This window comes from Mus pahari, chromosome 16, assembly GCF_900095145.1.
Source record: "Mus pahari chromosome 16, PAHARI_EIJ_v1.1, whole genome shotgun sequence".
Taxonomy (NCBI): domain Eukaryota; kingdom Metazoa; phylum Chordata; class Mammalia; order Rodentia; family Muridae; genus Mus; species Mus pahari.
In genome coordinates this window covers 18101609-18120887 of record NC_034605.1, presented here as the reverse complement: position 1 = coordinate 18120887, position 19279 = coordinate 18101609, and the positions used below count along the sequence as shown (strand labels likewise).

Here is a 19279-nt window from a genome sequence, read left to right as displayed (position 1 = left end):
ATCTGTGATGGTGCTTATTTCCTTCTAGGGATAGGGTGGTCAGCTACACACTTGGCCGCCGGCTTCCGACTGACCATGTGAGCGGGCAGCTGCAATTCCGATTTGAGATCACATCCTCCATTCACGCAGGTACTTTCAGCATGATCCTCGTGTCTTGTTTGAGGCTAAGTGTCTTGGTGCAGCTCTTTTCTCTGAATCACAACTAACCATAGCTCTCTCCAAGCATGTCCTGGGCTGTGTAGTTCTCCGTCATCTCCGTCGAGCCTCAGAAGCCAGTGATCTATTCTAGAAGCCAGGATTGCCTCCTTGGTTCCTCTTCACCAGGATCTAAAGATAGATGGTTACACAGTAGAATAGAGGTCAGCCATGTGATACAAAAACTATGTCTTATTATTTTATTGCCAGAACCTCACATAGGAGATGCTCAAAAGCTGTTTAATCATTCTATGCATGAGCAAATGAATGAATGATAAAACACATGAATGTGAATCATCTCTTTATACCTAGTAACTAGTTACAGACTGGCTATGAGCTAAAAAGTGACATAATGTTGAAGAATTGCAGTTAGACAATTACAGGGAAAATAAAGATTATGAACAGAAATTTTCAGAAACATTCTATATTCCATTCTCCGTATCAAACCATATTTCCAAACAGTAATGATGAGAAGACACCTCATAACCCTTTTCTATTCTCCTGCAGCACCCACACTAAATGTAAATCATGTTGAGAAATATTAAATCCTCTTGGGCCAAGTCTACGAGTTACTGTTACTGCGTTACTGAGATCTCAGAGCCTGAAGTGTATCACCACCCAATCACTAAGCTCCAGTACACACTAGATTGTAAGGAAATATTTTTTGCTTTCTTCTGTCACATTCAGCCTTTTGCTACATTCTTAGACTGACTCATCTATGTGTGCATAAAGATGGATTATGACTTCACACTTTAGCAGAGAGGTAATTTTCTTCAAATAGGGAATTGTACTAGTACATTTAAAGTCCAATACCAATCTTGTATATTTCCAGCCAAGGAAGGTAGAGCTAAACAATGTTAACTGTTAAATGTTAACAGTTATAACAAGCATATCTCCTTGAAAGGTAATGTGGCTGGAAATCTTGGTTTCTGACTATTCAATACTGTAGATGATTGTCAATGTAGCCCCATCCCTTGCTTCTTTGTTGCAGCTACATACCCTGGCTTAGCCATTTCACATCTTGCAGGATGCTCCATGGGAAATGTTTTAAGCAAGTACAATTAGCTTACTTAGGGTTATTAATGAATTATAAACAATACTCTGGAAGTCACTGTATGTAACAAACATTGTTGATCTCTGAGATAAGGTAAAGCTAGGTTTGAGATTTATTTTTCTTAGCAGTCCCTTAAAAGAGAAATTTAAAATAGAAGCCCTTCTGAACGTTAATAATAATAGATATAATTTTTTAAATAAATAATAAACTATTAGCATAAATAGCACTCATTACAGATTTTCTTCAGAAGCGGTTGAGAAACACGCATCCACTCATATCCAGTATCCTATATTAGAGATCATTTACCATGTTTTACATGTGCCTACACAGGACACCAGCTCCCGTTGCTCTTCTGAAAAGGATGACATAGTTTTTTTCTTGCCCACAGATGATGAAGAGATCTCTCTGAGTGCTGAGCCTGAGTCAGCAGAAACGCAGGACAGCGTCATGAATAGTGTGGTGGAAAACAGCAATGGAGAGCCTTCTGGTGATGCTGCAGAATTCTGCAAGGACATGAAGCCAGAGTCACCAAGTGATGGGAATGGAGTAAACAGCTCAGAAAACCAAAACCAGGAGCACGACGGGCCAGTTGAGGAAGCGGTAGGAGCTACGGAGGCCAGAGATGGCAGCAAGTTCTTGGAAGCACCCGAAGAGCCTGGGAAGATTCAGGACCCAGAGCAACATGACACCCAGCCCACCCTGAGTGCAGAAGAAGTGGCAGAGGGACTTCCCCTGGATGAGGACTGGCCACCCTCGCTGTTGCCAGAAGAGAGTGCAGCTCTAGGCAGCAAGGTAGAAGAGGAAACAATACCAGAAAATGGAGCCAGAGAGGAAGAGATGCAGGAGAAGGGGAAAGAGGAGGAGGAGGAAGAAGAGGATGTTTCTACCCTGGAGCAAGGAGAGCCTGGACTGGAGCTGAGGGTCTCTGTGAGAAAAAAAAGCAGACCGTGTTCCCTACCTGTATCCGAACTTGAGAACGTGATTGCATCTGCCTGTGGAGACGCTGAGACCCCAAGAACCCATTACATCCGCATCCACACCCTGTTGCACAGCATGCCCTCGGCCCAGAGAGGAAGCACCACAGAGGAGGAAGATGGCCTGGAGGAGGAATCCACCCTCAAGGAGTCCTCTGAAAAGGATGGGCTCAGCGAGGTGGACACAATAGCTGCTGACCCACAGTCCATGGAAGACGGGGAGAGCGATGGGGCTACTCTATGCATGGCACCCTCTGACTGCTCTGGGGGACATTTCTCCAGTTTATCCAAAGGCATTGGTGCTGGCCAAGATGGCGAAGCTCACCCCAGCACTGGGAGTGAGAGTGACTCCAGCCCCCAGCAGGGAGCAGACCACAGTTGCGAGGGTTGTGATGCCTCATGCTGCAGCCCTTCTTGCTATAGCACATCTTGCTACAGCAGCTCTTGTTACAGCAGCTCTTGTTACAGCAGCTCCTGCTACAATGGCAACAATCGGTTCGCCAGCCACACACGCTTCTCCTCTGTGGACAGCGCCAAGATCTCTGAGAGCACTGTCTTTTCTTCACAAGAGGATGAGGAGGAGGAAAACAGTGCATTTGAGTCGGTGCCCGACTCGGTGCAAAGCCCAGAGCTAGATCCCGAGTCTACAAACGGGGCTGGCCCTTGGCAGGATGAACTGGCTGCCCCTGGTGGGAATGCAGCAAGAACTACTGAAGGTCTGGAGTCCCCCATGGCAGGTCCTAGCAATAGGAGAGAAGGTTAGACTGTAAACCAAACCAGTGATAATAGGATCACCACAATTATAGGACACAAGTTTCCCCATATGGTTGGTGGAGGGACCAGTCCCAAAATGGGTGCCCTGGACAGTGTATGTAGACATTCAAGCATTTAGCTAGGTGTGTGAATTTCTGGCACATATCTCAAATTCACACCAACAAATATACCAGGTAGGATGTAAGCAGCCACCTACTTATACGTGTGCCTTTGACTAATGACCAGAAATAGTTGATATAAGTTAGCTTTCTGGTCTTGACAGCAACTGCACAGTTAAACAAGTTGTATCAAATAATATAAACATCAAATGATCATGAGCATTGGGTAGCAAATATTTTGACTTCCTAAAACACATTAAAGACCAGTGATAGAAATGGATATCAGTTGAAGAGCATGGATTCTCTGTCCCCCTGCACACTCTCGGAGTTCTGGGGGCCACTCCCCCAGTTTTTCCAGAAGCACTGGCATTAGTGACCATGGCAAGGCACTCTGTAAATGGGTAGACTACATATCTTTTCCTTCTTCTTTTTTTTTTTCTACCAGCACAGTTCCTGTCATAATGGTTGCTGGTGCTCATTTGGGCTATTTTAGCGAATGGAAAGGAAGAACTGCATAATCAACCAGGGTCACTCAAGTTTGAGCCTGGGCCCTGGCATCCCTCACAAGCAAGGCTCCACTAACTCATCACACCACAAGTCACAAAAAGCAGAAACAGGAAGTTGTCGAATTGCAGATGAGAACTAGAAGGTTCAGTGGCCCACACTGGGTTCATGTTTGGAGGGACTGACATAAACCCTGAGCAGTTCAGGCTAAGGATTAGTTCTGCCTGTCATCATGGTCCAGGTCTCCCACCTACCCACCATCATCCCCCTCATCATCATGCCTGCTGGCTTTCCATGAAGGTTTGTCTGACTAGTTGGGAGAACATGAGATTCCTGGGAAAATTCAAATTTCTTCAGTCCATTGTTTCAATAGTCTATTAGTCAGATTGGGAGGCACAAGCATCTCTCTGGAATATCTTCATTTCTACCAGCTCAGTTACAATATAAATGCATAAATTATCTTCTCATATTTCAAATAAGATTCTAATCTTCAGTTTTAAAATCAATTACTCATTCCATATAAATCCAAATTAAACTATTAAACTAGTATTTCTTGGGAACATTTTCTTTTCCTTCTATAAACCTTTTACTTAAATTTCAGTTTAAAGCAGTTATCAAAAAACAAACTTGCAGACAAATAAAAGGGGCAGAGTCATGTGGTCATGAGTTAAGCCCTGGGGGTAAGTCCACCATGCCGCTTCCTCACAAAAGACCTACCTGTGGTGCATCTCTGCTTCCTTGTGAGCCAAGTGGGTATAATTGTAGCATTGACCTCAAGGAACAAATGGAAGAGTTAAATGAGATGAAACAGTGATGCACTCTGCCTTTCTCCTAATGAGATGAGCAAGAAAGCTAACAGTTTAAGTGACATGGAAGAGACCACCCTTTGACTGTAGCCTTACCATGTTGGCCAAGGAAATTTTCACACAATTAAATGCTAAACACTTTGCTTCAAATAGGATTTTGGTAGTTTATGTTGACACAAATACATAGCTTTCAATTAAAAGGGAATAAGAATTGGTCTATTCTGGAGCCAAAGATGGCCCAGGCACCAAGGAACACAGTTTTAGGTTACCTTAAATTCTAGGTTCCAAAGCATTTTCCTGAAGTTTCTATAGAAACAGAATAAAAATAGTCATAAATAAATAATGATGTTTAAAAAAAAAACATTTAAAAAAAGTTAAAAGAAAAAATTGTTGGTGGACACAGTGAGTAGGTGGCTACAGCCCAGTGGAGAAACCTCAGCTACAGGCCTTAGATGCCACATGATGATGCTCTTAGCCCCTTAGTTGGTGAAAAATAGAGTGTTGTCAAGTTTATTCATTCTAAAAGTGTTTTGTTCTTTCATCTGTCTGGACGCTGGGCCAGCTTTATCTACTAGTGGCAGGATGTTAAGTCTAACACAGAGTGGGGGTAAAGGATGGCTTTTTACTCGGTGAATAGTAAATACGCCAACATGAATGGTAATTCGGCTTTGGACCTACAACATCCCATCCTTCCCGCATCACTGAAATTCTAACCAGTCAATAGTGTTTGCGGACACAGACTTTACAGGAAGTCTCTTTCACACTTGTCTTTGCTACAATTTGGCCAGGTCAGTTAGAATCAAAATAAAGTTAAAGACTCTCTCTTATTTTTAGTTGAGAAATATTATCCCTTCTTGAGTATTCTGAACCCTTAATTTGATGCAAAGGTGACGATGTGGAGCTGGACCCTAGGACAGAACAGTACAGCCTCCATGTTTTCTTCAGTCAGCTGTCACCAAGCATCTGTCACATCCTCAAAGTTTCTTAGGGCTCACGTGTAGGTGGGGTATGCTTCCATCAAGCAACAGTAGTGTATATTCCTACAGACTTGGAGGAACAATTTACACATTTGGTTGAGTTAAATTACATGAGGTTTAACTCAATGAGGTAAGGTTTTTTTTTTTTATAAAGTGCAGCAGCTGGCAAGGTAACAACTATGCCACTGTTTCCTTTTTGAATGTTTTAACCCTAAGCATTTATGAAAATAAATGTGAATGCCATTGCCACTTACCCACAAAACCTGTGTTTGAAACAGCCACTTGTCGACAATGAGTTTGTGCTTCCTTGATTTCTACTGGTACCTTCAAAGAACCAAAGCATTTTAGTAATTATGGGACTGTCCAGGAAAAAAATGTATTTTTAATATTAAAAAGGACCTTCTGTTCTGAGCACATCTTTATTTTTACTTGCCAGTCATCTCTTGGAATTAAACTACTAAACTAAGCCCATCTAATATTTTCTACTAATTTTATTTTCTGCTTTGTCTATAGAATTATAGTGGGAAAATAAATCATTTCTAGGCATGGCTGTTCTGTGAAATGTTCACTATTTGAGATCCTTCAAAGATCTTGACCATTACTTTTTACTTTCTCTCCATTTTGACCAAAAGGTTAATAGAATACATGGCAATAGTCCTGGAAGCAAAAGGAAATGATGTCTTTTGTCCTCTGATTTTGTCCTAGGTGTGCACATGGTCTGAGGCCAGAGAAAAGCAGTACAGAGTTGGATGGGGGCTGTCTGTGTTCTGAGCCCTTCAGGCTCTCCAGAGATTGAGAGAATTATTTACTAGAGTTTATGTGGTCAATCTACACACCTCAGTACATTATGAAACAGAAATACTGTTCCAGAATTTTGTTTAGTTAGTCCGTACTAACAGCAGTAGAAGCAATGTACATACTAATGAGTCATGAAATCTATAGATACATTATTTCTATAGTTTCTCTGTATCTGTTTACTTTTGTCTATCCCCCTTCTCTGTTTCAAATTTTCTTGTATCAGTCTTCCTGCCTTTTATCTACAGCCTTTGTCCATTATCTAGTCCTCTTTCCAGTGCACTGTTTGGCTTTTCTGACTCCTCCTCCATATAATCTGGACAAACCATGATTTCCATGAAATATTTGGCTCCCCATCTTACTGTCTAATGTCCCTTTATAGGAATTTACATTCTTGGATCACCAGTTCCTTGATCCATCTTGGAAATGCACTATCTGAAAGTTTTAGTCCCCTTTAACTCTGAGAATAGCAGTCTTTTCATAGTCTTCTGTTGTTTTAATTATGACGCCCTCTTATCCATATAATCAGGTGGATATTCCATAACCCAAGAAAGCTTTTTTGAGACCTTATAAATATTTCACTCCCTTCAAACAAGCCTGTCTCCTTCACTGGAATAAAATACGACTCGTTAAGTTTTTCCCTAGTGTTCCTTCCTGATGTCACCTTCTAACCAAGACAATTCAAGTAGCTACAGAACCAAGACTCTGATCACATGTATTTATTAGTGTATGTGGCATAGATCAAGAGTCAAAACATATTCAGATTTTTCCTTTCCTCCTCTTTTTTCCTCTCCATTTTCCTCTTTCTCTTCCTTCTTCTTTCTCCTCCTCTTCTTTTCTCCTGCTTTTCTTCTTCCTTCTCTTCCTTTTCCTTAATAATTTGTGTCAAAAATGACATGGTTATAGTAAACTGACCCAAAAACTAGATTTCCCATTTTATTTGTTGTTTCTTAACGGTGATCTTTGTTTTACAGTCATGTTTTTTGGTAATAGTGCCATAGCAATGCATATGAATGTCTTGACTATCTTGTTCATAGGTGAATGTCCTATACTCCATAATTCCCAGCCAATAAGCCAACTTCCTTCCCTGAGGCCTGAGCATCATCACTACCCAACAATCGATGAGCCTCTTCCACCAAGTAAGCTTTAGTTTCAAACCTATGGCTTAATTCTTCCCACCCGGTCTGAACAGGTCAGTGTGGATTCATATGCAAACATCCAAAATTCTTTCCAAGTTCCATAAGTTGACAGGGTTACTAAACACCACTATAAAACTCCTTTTTTAAAAAAAAAAAACAAGCTGTTTCATTATATGGTACTGAAGTGATAAACAAATGTTAATGTACCTAAGTTTCTGAAGGAGAGGCAAAAAAAAAAAAAAATAGATATCGTTTCTTTACAAGACGTTCACTAGTCTTTGTGACCTTTCAGTCCTAAATTTACCATTTTTAGATTTTCGATTAGAAATAGAATTCTATTTTTCTCCAGTGAATCCATTATTCACAAGTGTCTCCATAGAATAAAACAACTTTAACCCACAGAGTTTTAAGAAATTATGCTTTCCTAACTATAACTTCCATCAAAGGATTAAAAATTCCAAATGCCTGCTAGAGTTCATTGGCGCTGCCAGGAAAACTATCATTTTTAGGTTAGAATTCAGTATCACTTTACCCTAATAACTGTCTTACATAAGTAAAAATTCCTTAGTCATTTGAACTTAGGAAATTTATTTACTCTCTAAAATACTGTTTCATTATTTGTAAGAATAAAGCTTTAATGTCCTCTTCTGCTAAATACTACATTTGGACTAAGACAGTCCTGCCTGTGCAATGCATTCAGCCTTAACCTCTACCACTCTAAAACATTTAGGAGAAGGAAATGAAGCTGAGTGTTGCACACTCATTTAACACAATCAGTACTTGTGAATTCCGAAACCTCTCTGTTTGAATTCAAGAGTTTTCCATACAAAGATAATCTTTAATTTTGGATAGATGGTTATAAATGCTAATGTGTTCCCAAACCTCACACTTTGGCAAGAGTTTACATTAGGCAGTTATAAATAGAGGCATTGTAAATAATTTAATGTAAAACCACTTCAAAATAACCACCAAGCAAAACCACTCTCAACAAACAAACAAAAAAAGACTCAAAATAGGTTTTAATTTTCTATCCATATAGCAAAGAAAATATTAGAAATTTGCTAATTAATTCTGACAACAGGATTTTGTTAGGAGATCACAAATAGGACCTGAGTGACTTCATTGCTGATAGTCATTCATCATCAAGTTTTTGCTGAATACTCTGTAGTTGGTGCTGTTTTAGCTACCCAAAATGAACAATCACTGCAGCCCTCACGGAGCATCTATATGCTAGTCTGGGAAGTGTATAATAAACAATTAAATGGAAAAACGAGCCTAGTGATAAACGCAATGAGAAAACGAAAGTAGACGAAGACGCCTTCTCATGCGTAGTAGATACTGGTTTGCAGTTTTAGAACTAGAATTCTAAGCAAGCTTCCCTAAGAGGACAATAATGAATGAGACAGGGGAGTCACACCTATAAATGCTGAGAGAAAGCTTTACAGGCAAAGAGAGCAGCCACAGGAGCGGCCACACTCATCTTACAATGATGAGCTTGAAGAGCAAAACCAATGCATATGAGGCTGAGAATAATTATAGTCAGGGGAAACAGTACAAACCAACCACCTGGGGCTCTGTAGACTGCTGCAATTGTCCTCAAACATCCTAAAGCTGCGACCCTTTGTGCCTCAGATTGTGGTGAGCCTCAATCATAAAATTGTATTTGTTGCCACTTCGTTATTTTGCTACTGTTAAGAATCATAGTGTAAATATTTGGAAGATAGAAGTTTGTTGAGACCGACAGGTTGAAAACTGTCAGAAAGGTTTGCCTTTTATTAGGAGTGAGGACACACCACAGCTTTTTGAGCAGGGAAGTGGTATTTCTGACATGTGTTTTGAAAGTTTTCCCCTCTGTTGCTCTACAGGGAATAAACTGCAGAGGAAAAAATAGAAGTCTATGAGATACAGCATAAGGTTATTGCAGTGGCCAAGATGAAAACCATTGGTGATTTGGATCAGGGGGGCATCAGGGAACTTGTTAAGGAAGGGTCGTATCTGAAGATACATTTTGAAGACAAATTTGATTACATATTGAGTATGGACATGGGAGGAAAATAAGAATTAATAATGACTCAGTTTCAGCCTAGACTGATTTAAAAAAAAACAAACTTTTTATTTGGGTAGGAATAGCCTGAAGGTTGACCTAATCATATTATAGTAGAGATATTATCAGCTAGTGATGGGATGAAGGCAATTAGATAAATGTTTGAAAAGTTCAAATAATCTACACATAAGATATTGCATTGATTAAAATACTTAAATACACAATCCAAAAATAAAGACAATACATGCTTCAGTTCTTGTTAAAACATAATATGGTATTCAATAATTCATTTTATGCTAAACAACTCAACCTGACCTACACACTTCTGTAGGCTGCCTCAGTGTAGAATAGATACTGTTTTCAGGGGTCTAAGTAAAGTCCTGGCATCACAGTGGTTAATCCTTCTTTTAATGCTGAGCCCTAAAGATCCATTCAGACGTTTTTCTTTGTTTATAAGATATGTGAAAATAAATTCTTTACAAAGCAACCCAGAAAAGATACTCAAATTCAGCTAATTATTTAATGAATATTTATAAGAATATAAAATTAACACTGAGTTTCAGATACTTAATATATTAATGAAAGAGTTTAGGGTCTGGATGAACATGCTTTCCAGAAGTGATTTAGAGATTTGAAACTTGCTAAGAATGTGTTACCAATGCTCCATTCTCCAGTCCCCCCCCCCCAACCCCTTGGATAATTTGCAAGGCCAATGGAGAAGTCAGTGGCCAAATTCTTGCTTTCCCTTAGAGTCAGGATCTGTGTCCCTAGAACTTCCTGTAACTCCTAGTTTATAGCAAGTGTAAGTGGAACTTTTCTCACTTGAACTGAATAACAGTGTTATTAAAAAGTTAATCCTTACCCTTTGTTGGATGACAGTTCAAGAAAAATATGTTTAATAATTTGTTTAATTGATTAATAATTTTAATTATATTAAAAATCAACAGAAATTTCAAACATTTAGAATATGACTAAGTATGATGTCATGAAATTACAAGTGTATACAGTAAGATCATCATTAAATTGGTTATTTTTCTAATAGTTGATATCTGAATTATCTAATAACCTACTTTACGGAAATCTTCTTAGAATATACTTCTGTAGTTCAACTACATTTTTCCTTCCATCGCTCATATACATTAAATTTTAGATTTTCTGATATTTGGACTTTCATTGGTCATTGGCAACTTTCTAGATTAGACATATGCCATTATGTTTTCAAACAGATATGTCATATACATATGAAAGCATATGGATACCAAATTTATCTTCCATTTAAAACTTGAGAGTCACTGTATCATTACCTAACTAGTGAGTTTTCAAGATAACTTCTGAACCAGTCCCAAAACTGTCTTCTCTCACTTAAACCAAATGGTTTTCCTCCTTTTGAAATTATGTTTAGTATATCTTTAGCATTTTCAGCACAAGACTATATTGGGGTTATTTCTACCACATTTTTATATGTGGACCACAGAAGTTTTGTTCATTACTGTATATCATTGCTCTTGTATACCTAGTTCAAATACATATAAATCAAATTTAACTCTAAGTTTCAAGGGGTTTATTCATGGATTTCAACTCACTTCCACTTACATGTACATCCCCTAATCATCTATACCTCTGCCTTGATTGAGTCTCTCTATTATATGTGATGGCTACTCAACAACAATGTTATATATCTATCATACATACATACATACATATACACATGCATATATGTATGTAACAACAACTAATGATTAAAAAGAAGCCATAAATTTGAAAAGGACCAAGATGAGTTATATGGAATAGTTTGGGAGAAGGAAAAGAATGAGGGAAATATGTAATTATAATCTCAAAATTAAAAAAGATAATTTAAAAGATTTTTATCTTTTTATCTTTTACACATTTTAAAATATAGTTTTAATTAAAATAGAATTTCATCACTTCCTCCCTTCCTCTCTTCCCTCCAGCTTGATGTTTGCTGAATTGCTTGATTATTGTGACTTTACATTTGAGCACATGGCTATTTTGAAACTGTAGTTATCAATTCTTCCATCCACCCTCTTAAAAGGAAATGCAATTGCTTGAGCCTGCTCAGTTTTGAAAGAAGCTTTGGGGGCTGGAGAGATGGTTCAGTGGGTTAAGAGCACTGTCTGCAACTCCAGTTCCAAGGGATCTGACACCCACACACCAATGCCCATAAAAGAAAAATAAATCCTTAGCAAGATACTTTCCAAAGTTGCAGGTACAATCTTTCAGAACTAAGTTAAAAGGGGTTTAAACACAAGATCTGTTGTGACTGTCCCTAGCCACATTCTATTAGCCTGAATGAAGAACTGATTCACCGGCATCACAACACTAATGCTTACTGCAGGGTCTGCTCAAGTTTCTGCACCCATTTCGTGAATAACCAGCAATATTTTTAAAGCAGTAAGCAACTTTCCTTTAGACACTGATAAATTTAAGCATACATCCTAGTCAAGGAACCACAATTATCATGGCAAAGTAGAGAGTCTGAGTGTATTAGCTCCTTTCTAGAAGGCTAATTCCCAATCTTGTCCAGCAGTCATGGTAAGTGCTAGAGGGCGAGGGCGAGAGGGATGGGAGGGCCTTCATAATGAGTTACTGGTGAGTGCTATCTTCAGAAGACCTGGAAGTAGAATTTGTACACATAGCTCAGTAGTCCGTTCTTGACTCTTTTTGTCCTATTAATAAACATTAGACTGGGAAGCTCGAATTGACAGCCATGGACGGGTCTTTTATGTGGACCATATAAATCGCACAACCACCTGGCAGAGACCATCGATGGCCCCTACCCCAGATGGAATGATCAGATCCGGGTCTGTCCACCAGATGGAGCAGCTTAACAGAAGGTTGGTGATTGATTTGGAATGAGATCCTATAAGCCTGATAATGATGGAAAGACATCCCTCTTCTGTTTTCCAGTTCACTATAAGGAAACTGGAAAAAAAAAAAAAAAGAATTATGTTAAGCAAGCCGTTCCCAGTATTTTGAAGGCTGGGTTTGGAAGTTAGTGACAGAGAGCACATTAAGCTTGAATGACATTTAAAGATAGGGCTCTTCTAACTCTTACTGGTACAAGCCAGAGATCAAAAATTCTTTAATTTTGGCCCCATCTCCCAAGACATTTACCAAGGATGGGAGGCTCCCCATGTGAGCATGTTTTGGAAGACTAGTTCATGTCCATCATGAGATGTTTCCAAAGATACCTAACTCAAAATATTTAACATCCCAAGGATAGTTTTCATAAAAGTTTTAAAGAAAAACTGCCTCATAAACCACAGCAGACTTAGCCCTTGGCTCATCTCCACTGTACACCCATCATCACGGAGGTTACACTCCTCTCTTGAGCACTGTACACCCATACTTTTAGCTTCAAACATAAAAAGTCCAGGAGGATATCACCAGGACTTTCCTGAATCTGTGACATCTGTGATCTGGGTTTCCACGGGCCTTCTGAGTTCCATCACAAAACTGTCACATGTGCTATTAGTCCTCTTAGGGGAGAGGACTTTGATTCGACATCGTGAGAGGAGAGCTGGAGAGCATGTGGCTCTAAAACGATTGTTTAGCCATTTGGGAAACTCATGATCTCCAAAATATTAGGTAATTGTCCAATAGCAGTGTCTGCAGTCTTTGGCAATGCTCTGCCCCAGTTAAAGTCAGAGACCCAGGCAGCTTCTCACGGGTGGTTGTAGTCTCTTTGCCCTAGATGCATTCCTTGGGTTCCAGCAGGATCACAACGGGCCATCTTTCACTTTCCCATAAGCATGTAATGCTTCGATCGCTGAGTGGATTTCACACTTACAAACGGGCCTCTGAAGAAATGTCCCCATCAACTGCTGCTGGTCAAAGTGTCTTCTGGCAGGTTCTCAAGAGTGAATGATGGCTAATAAAATAAACATATAGCCTTCAGGCCAGTGAATCTCAAACCCTGATACACCGAACTGTAGCCGGACAGCTTCTTAGAAGCACAGGTTTCAATTTGCTTCCGTTAATGTAATTTAACAGCTGCTCTCGCGAGCAATTTGGAGACCATAGTGGGAAAACTTTGCTCCTTAAGGTCAGAGGAAAAACTAGTTCCCTGACTCCTTCAGAGGCCTGCAGCAGAAGAATGAACCTGAACAGGACTAAGTGCACTCCCTGCCTGATTTTGAGTTAAGACTTGAAGACTTGGTTATTTGTGCTCCTTCCTCCACCTCTTCTGCAACACCCCTCTCCGTCTGCTCCCTGAGCATGAAGCTCACAGAAGCCACACTTTGTCATACCTGGCAGGGCTTACGGGATTTCAAGACTTCATTTCCAGATCTAACCAACTTCTCCCCTCCCCTCTTCTCCACCCTCTAGTTTACAGTCTGCAAGCCCTAAGAAATAGATTTGTCCAGCTACCTAATCAAACACTGAGGAGATAGTTATCTTATAGCTGTCTTATTAATTGTTCTGGCAGGCTTTTTGGAATTGTAGACACTTCTGATTCCAACACAATTTTTTACAGTTTTTTTTTCCCCAACTGCTTTATTCAAAGCATTACCAAACACAGATTGGTTACGGTCTTTCCATTTTCTAACGTGCAGGTATCAAAACATCCAGAGAACAATGGCAACAGAGAGAGCGGAAGAAGAGTCTGCCAATCAAAACTCTGAGCAAATACCAGACGGAGGAGGAGGTGGTGGGAGTGACTCGGAAGCAGAATCATCCCAATCGAACTTAGGTATCGGAGCGCCAGAGGTGGCATTCGATGTCTGTGACAGACATGTGCAAGTCCTTATCCTGCCTCATGGAATAGCCGCGTGCCTCACAGATAGGAGAGCAGCAAAATATGGGAGAACAAAATGGAGGAGCTAGAGGCCTAAGTTAAGGAGATAACTAAGTCTCCCAGCGGGAATTTCAGAAGACATAGACTCCTGTGTGGTTAAGCAATGTTTATCTGTCAGGGTCCTAAGGATTTGTCACTTATAAATAAAACATGGCAAATGTTCACAATCCATTTCAAGTTGAGTCTTGGACATTTCCGATAAAATTCAGTTTTACCAAAGAGGGACCTGGATACAAAGAGGTTTCTGGTGAGCTTCTTGTTCACAGAGCCCAAGAGCATATTATTTTTACCATATGTCAAGCCTTAATTTCCTGAGATCTTTATTTAAATCTAACCAAATTAAGATGCCAATAGTGATGTTTAAAACGCATGAGGTTGGCTTCTACTTTCTGTACCTATAACAACATATTCAAGTACCACAGTGAAATCCCAGTAATCCACTTCCATTTGAATTGGGTTGGTGACACATTTGCCAAAAAAAAAAAAAAAAAAAAAAAGTCCAGTTTCAGTCTAGGCAAGCAAATATTTTAATTCTTATTTTATCAGGTCTCAGCAATTTTTTGGCAACATAGATATCAGACATCCTTATTCATTTTACTCATTTACACAATGAATTTTAACCACTTAAATTTCCTGCCCAGTTCTCGCTCTCTTTGTTTCTCTCTGTCTCTCCCTGTGTGTCTCTGTGTGTGTGTTTGTCTCTCTCTCTATGTCTGTCTGTCTGCCCCCTCTCTCTGTCTCTGTCTCTCTGTCTCTCTGTCTCTCTCTCTCTCTCTCTCTCTCTCTCTCTCTCTCTCTCTCTCTGTCTCTCTCTCTCTGTCTCTCTCTCTCCAGAAAGAACTCTTCTTTACAGTAGATCCCCATCTTATTTTCATGTAATCTATATGTGTGGTCCACTGAGTTTCTTGGCTAATGGTAGGTGGAAGGATGTTTCCTAGAGCAAGATCAAGTTATCAGTGGATACATAAGTAAAGAAAATGACATGAAACCCCCTTCCCCAGGGGGATCCTCCCCCATTCATGATGACCTGTGGATGGGCCCAATCTTTACTAAGTCTTGTGTAGACAATGACAGCTGCAGTAAATTTAAATATACAATGGCCGTGCCAGAACCTGAAGACATCTTTCAGTTGGCCATCCCACTACCTACTGGCTCCTTTCTTCTTAAATGCATACACACATTTTAATCAGTAATTTTAATTGTGTACATTCTGCTTTTTCAATCAGATGTACTAACAACTCTGGTTAGATTTTTGTTGTTGTTGTTGTTGTTGTTACTTTCTTCAGTCTTCTGAAAGACATATGGTACAACAATCAAATAATTAGAAAGAGGATGAGAAAATGTGCATAGGATTATTTCTGGATTTAGTATTGAATCACATGTAATTTGCTGCATAATAAAAGCCTTGGTTTTAATAGATAAAACTCACAACTGCATTGACCCTTCAGGTCTGCAAGTGAACAATGTTAGCTGACTAAGGCTGGCAGGTTGCTTAGGATGTTGCTGGACTCCTCGTCGCATTTAGTCACCTGTGTCACCTTTAGTCACCTGTATATCAGCTGTGTGGTGGTTGCTCTGAGATGGCCTTGGTTTGGAAGCTTTTCCCTTCTGGCTTTTTCCCTTAGTGGACATGGGGACAGCAGAGAGACAGAGACACAAGTGCTAGGGCCCCTAGCTCGGAAGTCACATGTTGCTTCTACCTTATGGCACCAGATGAAACAAAGCACAAATCAAGGTCCAATTCAGCCAGAGAGGAGCTTGAAAGTCCCACAGCAGACGAGTATAGGACAGGAAAGCTTCTGCAAACTGTCTTAATTACAGGTAACATTTGTAATAAAACAAGAAAGAAAAACAAAGGGAAGAGACTTGAGAAGACTTGAATATAGTTGTAATTAAACAAGAACATTATTAGGAAATAATATTTCCTGACTTTTTAATTTTATTTATTTTCTTTTTTTTTTTTTACACTCCAGGTTTTATTCACCTCCCAGTCCACCCTCCCATACCTCCTTCCCTCTCTCCTGTCTCCACAAGGACATCCCCACCCAACCCCCACTCCACCAGACCTCTAAGTTCCCTGGGGCCTCCAGTATCTTGAGGGTTAGGTGCATCTTCTCGGACTAAACCCAGACCCAGCAGTCTTCTGCTGTGTATGTGCTGGGGGGCTTCATATAAGCTGATGTATGCTGCCGGCTTGGTCTGAGAGATCTCAGGGGTCCAGGTTAATTGAGACAGCTGCCCTCCCTCCTCCTCAGCTTCTTTCAGCTTTTCCCTAGTTCAACCACAAGAGTCAGCAACTTCTGTCTATTGGTTGGTTGCAAATATCTGCACCTGACTCTTTAATATGCTTGTTGGGTCTTTCAGAGGACACTCATGATAGGACCCTTTTTGTGAGCACTCCATAGCCTCAGTAATAGTGTCAGGCCTTTGGGCCTCCCCTTGAACTGGATCCCAATTGGGGCCTGTTGCTGGACCTTCTTTTCCTCAGGCTCTTCTCCATTTCCAACCCTGCAGTTCTTTCAAACAGGAACAATTGTGTGTCAGAGTTTTGACTGTGGGATAGCAACCCCATTCCTCACTCATTCTGCCCTGTCTTTCTTCTGGAGGTAGGCTTTACAAGTTCCCTCTCCCCACTGTAAGGCATTTCATCTAGGGTCCCTACCTTTGAGTCCTGAGAGTCTCTCACCTCCCAGGTCTCTGTTACATTTTGGAGGGTCCTCCAAACATCCTACCTCCCAAGGTTACCTGTTTCCATTCCTTCTGCTGGCCCTCAGGTCTTTAGTCCTTTTCCCCCACCCAGTACCAGATCATGTTCCCCTCTCCACCCACCCATCCTCTTTCCCTCCCAGGGTCCTCCCTCCCCTCTTTTGGTTGCTTTCTCCTCCCTCCCTCACTTGGGCACTTCAGCTTGTTGACCTTTTTGAGTTTTGTGGACTGTATTTTGGGTATTCTGTACTTTTGTTTTTTAAGCTAATATCTACTTATGCATGACTTTTTGGGTCTGAGTTTCCTCATTCAGGATGGCATTTCTAGTTTCATACATTTGCCTGCAAAACTCAGGATGTCCTCATTCTTAATAGCTGAGTAGTATTCCATTGTTTAAATGAACCACATTTTCTGTATCCATTGTTCTGTTGTGGGACATCTGGGTTGTTTTCAGTTTCTGACTATCACAAACAAGGCCAAAATGAACATAGTGGACCACATGCCCTGTGGCATGGTGGGGCATCTTTTGGGTATATTTCCAAGAGTAGTATAGCTGGGTCTTCAGGTATATCTACTTCCATTTTTCGGAGGAATGTCAAGATTGATTTCCAGAGTGGTTCTACCAGTTCGCAATCCCACCAAAAATGGAAGAGTGTTCCTCTTTCTCCACATCCCCCATTGCTGGAGAGAACCACAAGCACATAAAGCCACCTACAAAAATAAATATAACAGGAACCAATAGTCATCTGTGTTTAATATCTCTCAATATTAATGGACTCAAATCACCTGTAAAAAGACATAAGCTAAGAGGCAGGATACACAAACAGGATCCAGCATTTTGCTGCATACAAGAAGCACACTTCAATAAAAAGGCAGACACTAACTCAGAGTAAAAGGATGAAAAAAAGGTCTTCCAAGCAAATGGTCCCAAGAAACAAGCTGGAGTTGCCATCCTAATATCCAATAAAATAGATTTCAACCAAAAGTTATCAAGTGTGATGAGGAAGGACATTTGTATTCATCAAAGGGAAAATCCACCAAAGAAAGTCTCAATTCTGAACATCTATGCCCCAAATGCAAGAGCACCCACATTAATGAAAGAAACTTTACTAAGGTTTAAAACATGCATTGAATCCCACACAATATATTGGGAGACTTCAACACCCCACTGTCACCAATGGACAGGTCATTAAAACAGAAACTAAACCTCGACACAGTAAAACTAATAGAGGTTATGAACCATATAGACTTAATAGATATCTACAGAACATTTCACCCTAAAACAAAAGAATACGCCTTCTTCTCAGCACCTCATGGTACCTTCTCCAAAATCAACCATATAATTGGTCACAAAACAACCCTCAACAGATACAAGAAAATTGAAGTCATCCTATCAGATCACCATGGCCTAAGGCTGGTCTTCAATACAGCAAAAACAACTGAAAGCCCACATACACGGGGAAACTGAAACTCTCTACTCAATGATAACTTTGTCAGGGAAGAAATAAAGAAATTAAAGCCCTTCTGGAATTTAATGAAAATGAAGGTACAACAAACACAAATTTATGGAACACAATGAAAGCAGTGCTAAGAGGAAAATTCATAGCACTAAGTGCCCTGGTAAAGAAACTGGAGAGATCTTACACTAGCAATTTAACAGCAAACCTGAGAGCTCTAGAACAAAAAGAAGCAAATACACCCAAGAAGAGTAGACAGCAGGAAATTGTCAAACTCAGGGCCAAAATCAGCCAAATAGAAACAAAGAGAACAATATAAAAAATCAACAAAACCAAAAGCTTGTTCTTTAAGAGAATCAATGAGGTAGATAAACCCCTAGTCAAACTAGCTAAAGGGCTCAGAGGCAGTATTTAAATTAAAAAGATCAGAAATTAAAAGGGTGACATAACAACAGAAAGGAAGGAAATTTTAAAAATCATCAGTTCCTACTACAAAAGCCTATACTCAACAAAACTGGAAAATCTAGATTAAATGCATGGTTTTATAGACAGATACCACACAGCAATGCTAAAGCAAGAGCAGGTAAGCTATCTAAACAGGTCCATGTCCCATAAGGAAATAGCAGCAGTCATTGCAAGTCTACCAACCAAAAAAACCACAAAGCAAGATGGATTTAGTGCAGAATTCTACCAAACCTTCAAAGAAGACCTGATACCAATATTTCTCAAAGGATTCCATAAAATAGAAACAGAAGGAACACTACTTAATTCATTCTATGAAGCCACGAGCTTTCTGATACCTAAACCATACAAGGACCCAACCTGAAAAGAGAACTTCAGGGCTGGTGAGATGGCTCAGTGGGTAAGAGCACCCAACTGCTCTTCCAAAGGTGCAGAGTTCAAATCCCAGCAACCACATGGTGGCTCACAACCATCC

General features: G+C 40.0%; 1 protein-coding gene across 8 annotated transcripts in view; it reads left to right on the top strand.

Annotated features, from left to right (window-relative positions):
• The window catches only part of Hecw1 (HECT, C2 and WW domain containing E3 ubiquitin protein ligase 1), a 261545-nt gene that overhangs the window by 183810 nt on the left and 58456 nt on the right, over positions 1-19279 (top strand). For 5 of the 8 annotated variants that reach the window (XM_021215544.2, XM_029547490.1, XM_029547489.1 and 2 more), the window contains 5 exons: positions 29-129; positions 1638-2981; positions 7215-7316; positions 12065-12215; positions 13938-14074. In XM_021215544.2, coding sequence (XP_021071203.1) covers positions 29-129; positions 1638-2981; positions 7215-7316; positions 12065-12215; positions 13938-14074 — 1835 coding nt within the window. The remainder of the gene's footprint in view (positions 1-28; positions 130-1637; positions 2982-7214; positions 7317-12064; positions 12216-13937; positions 14075-19279) is intronic. The other 3 variants (XM_029547492.1, XM_029547495.1, XM_029547494.1) reach the window with 3 other exon arrangements.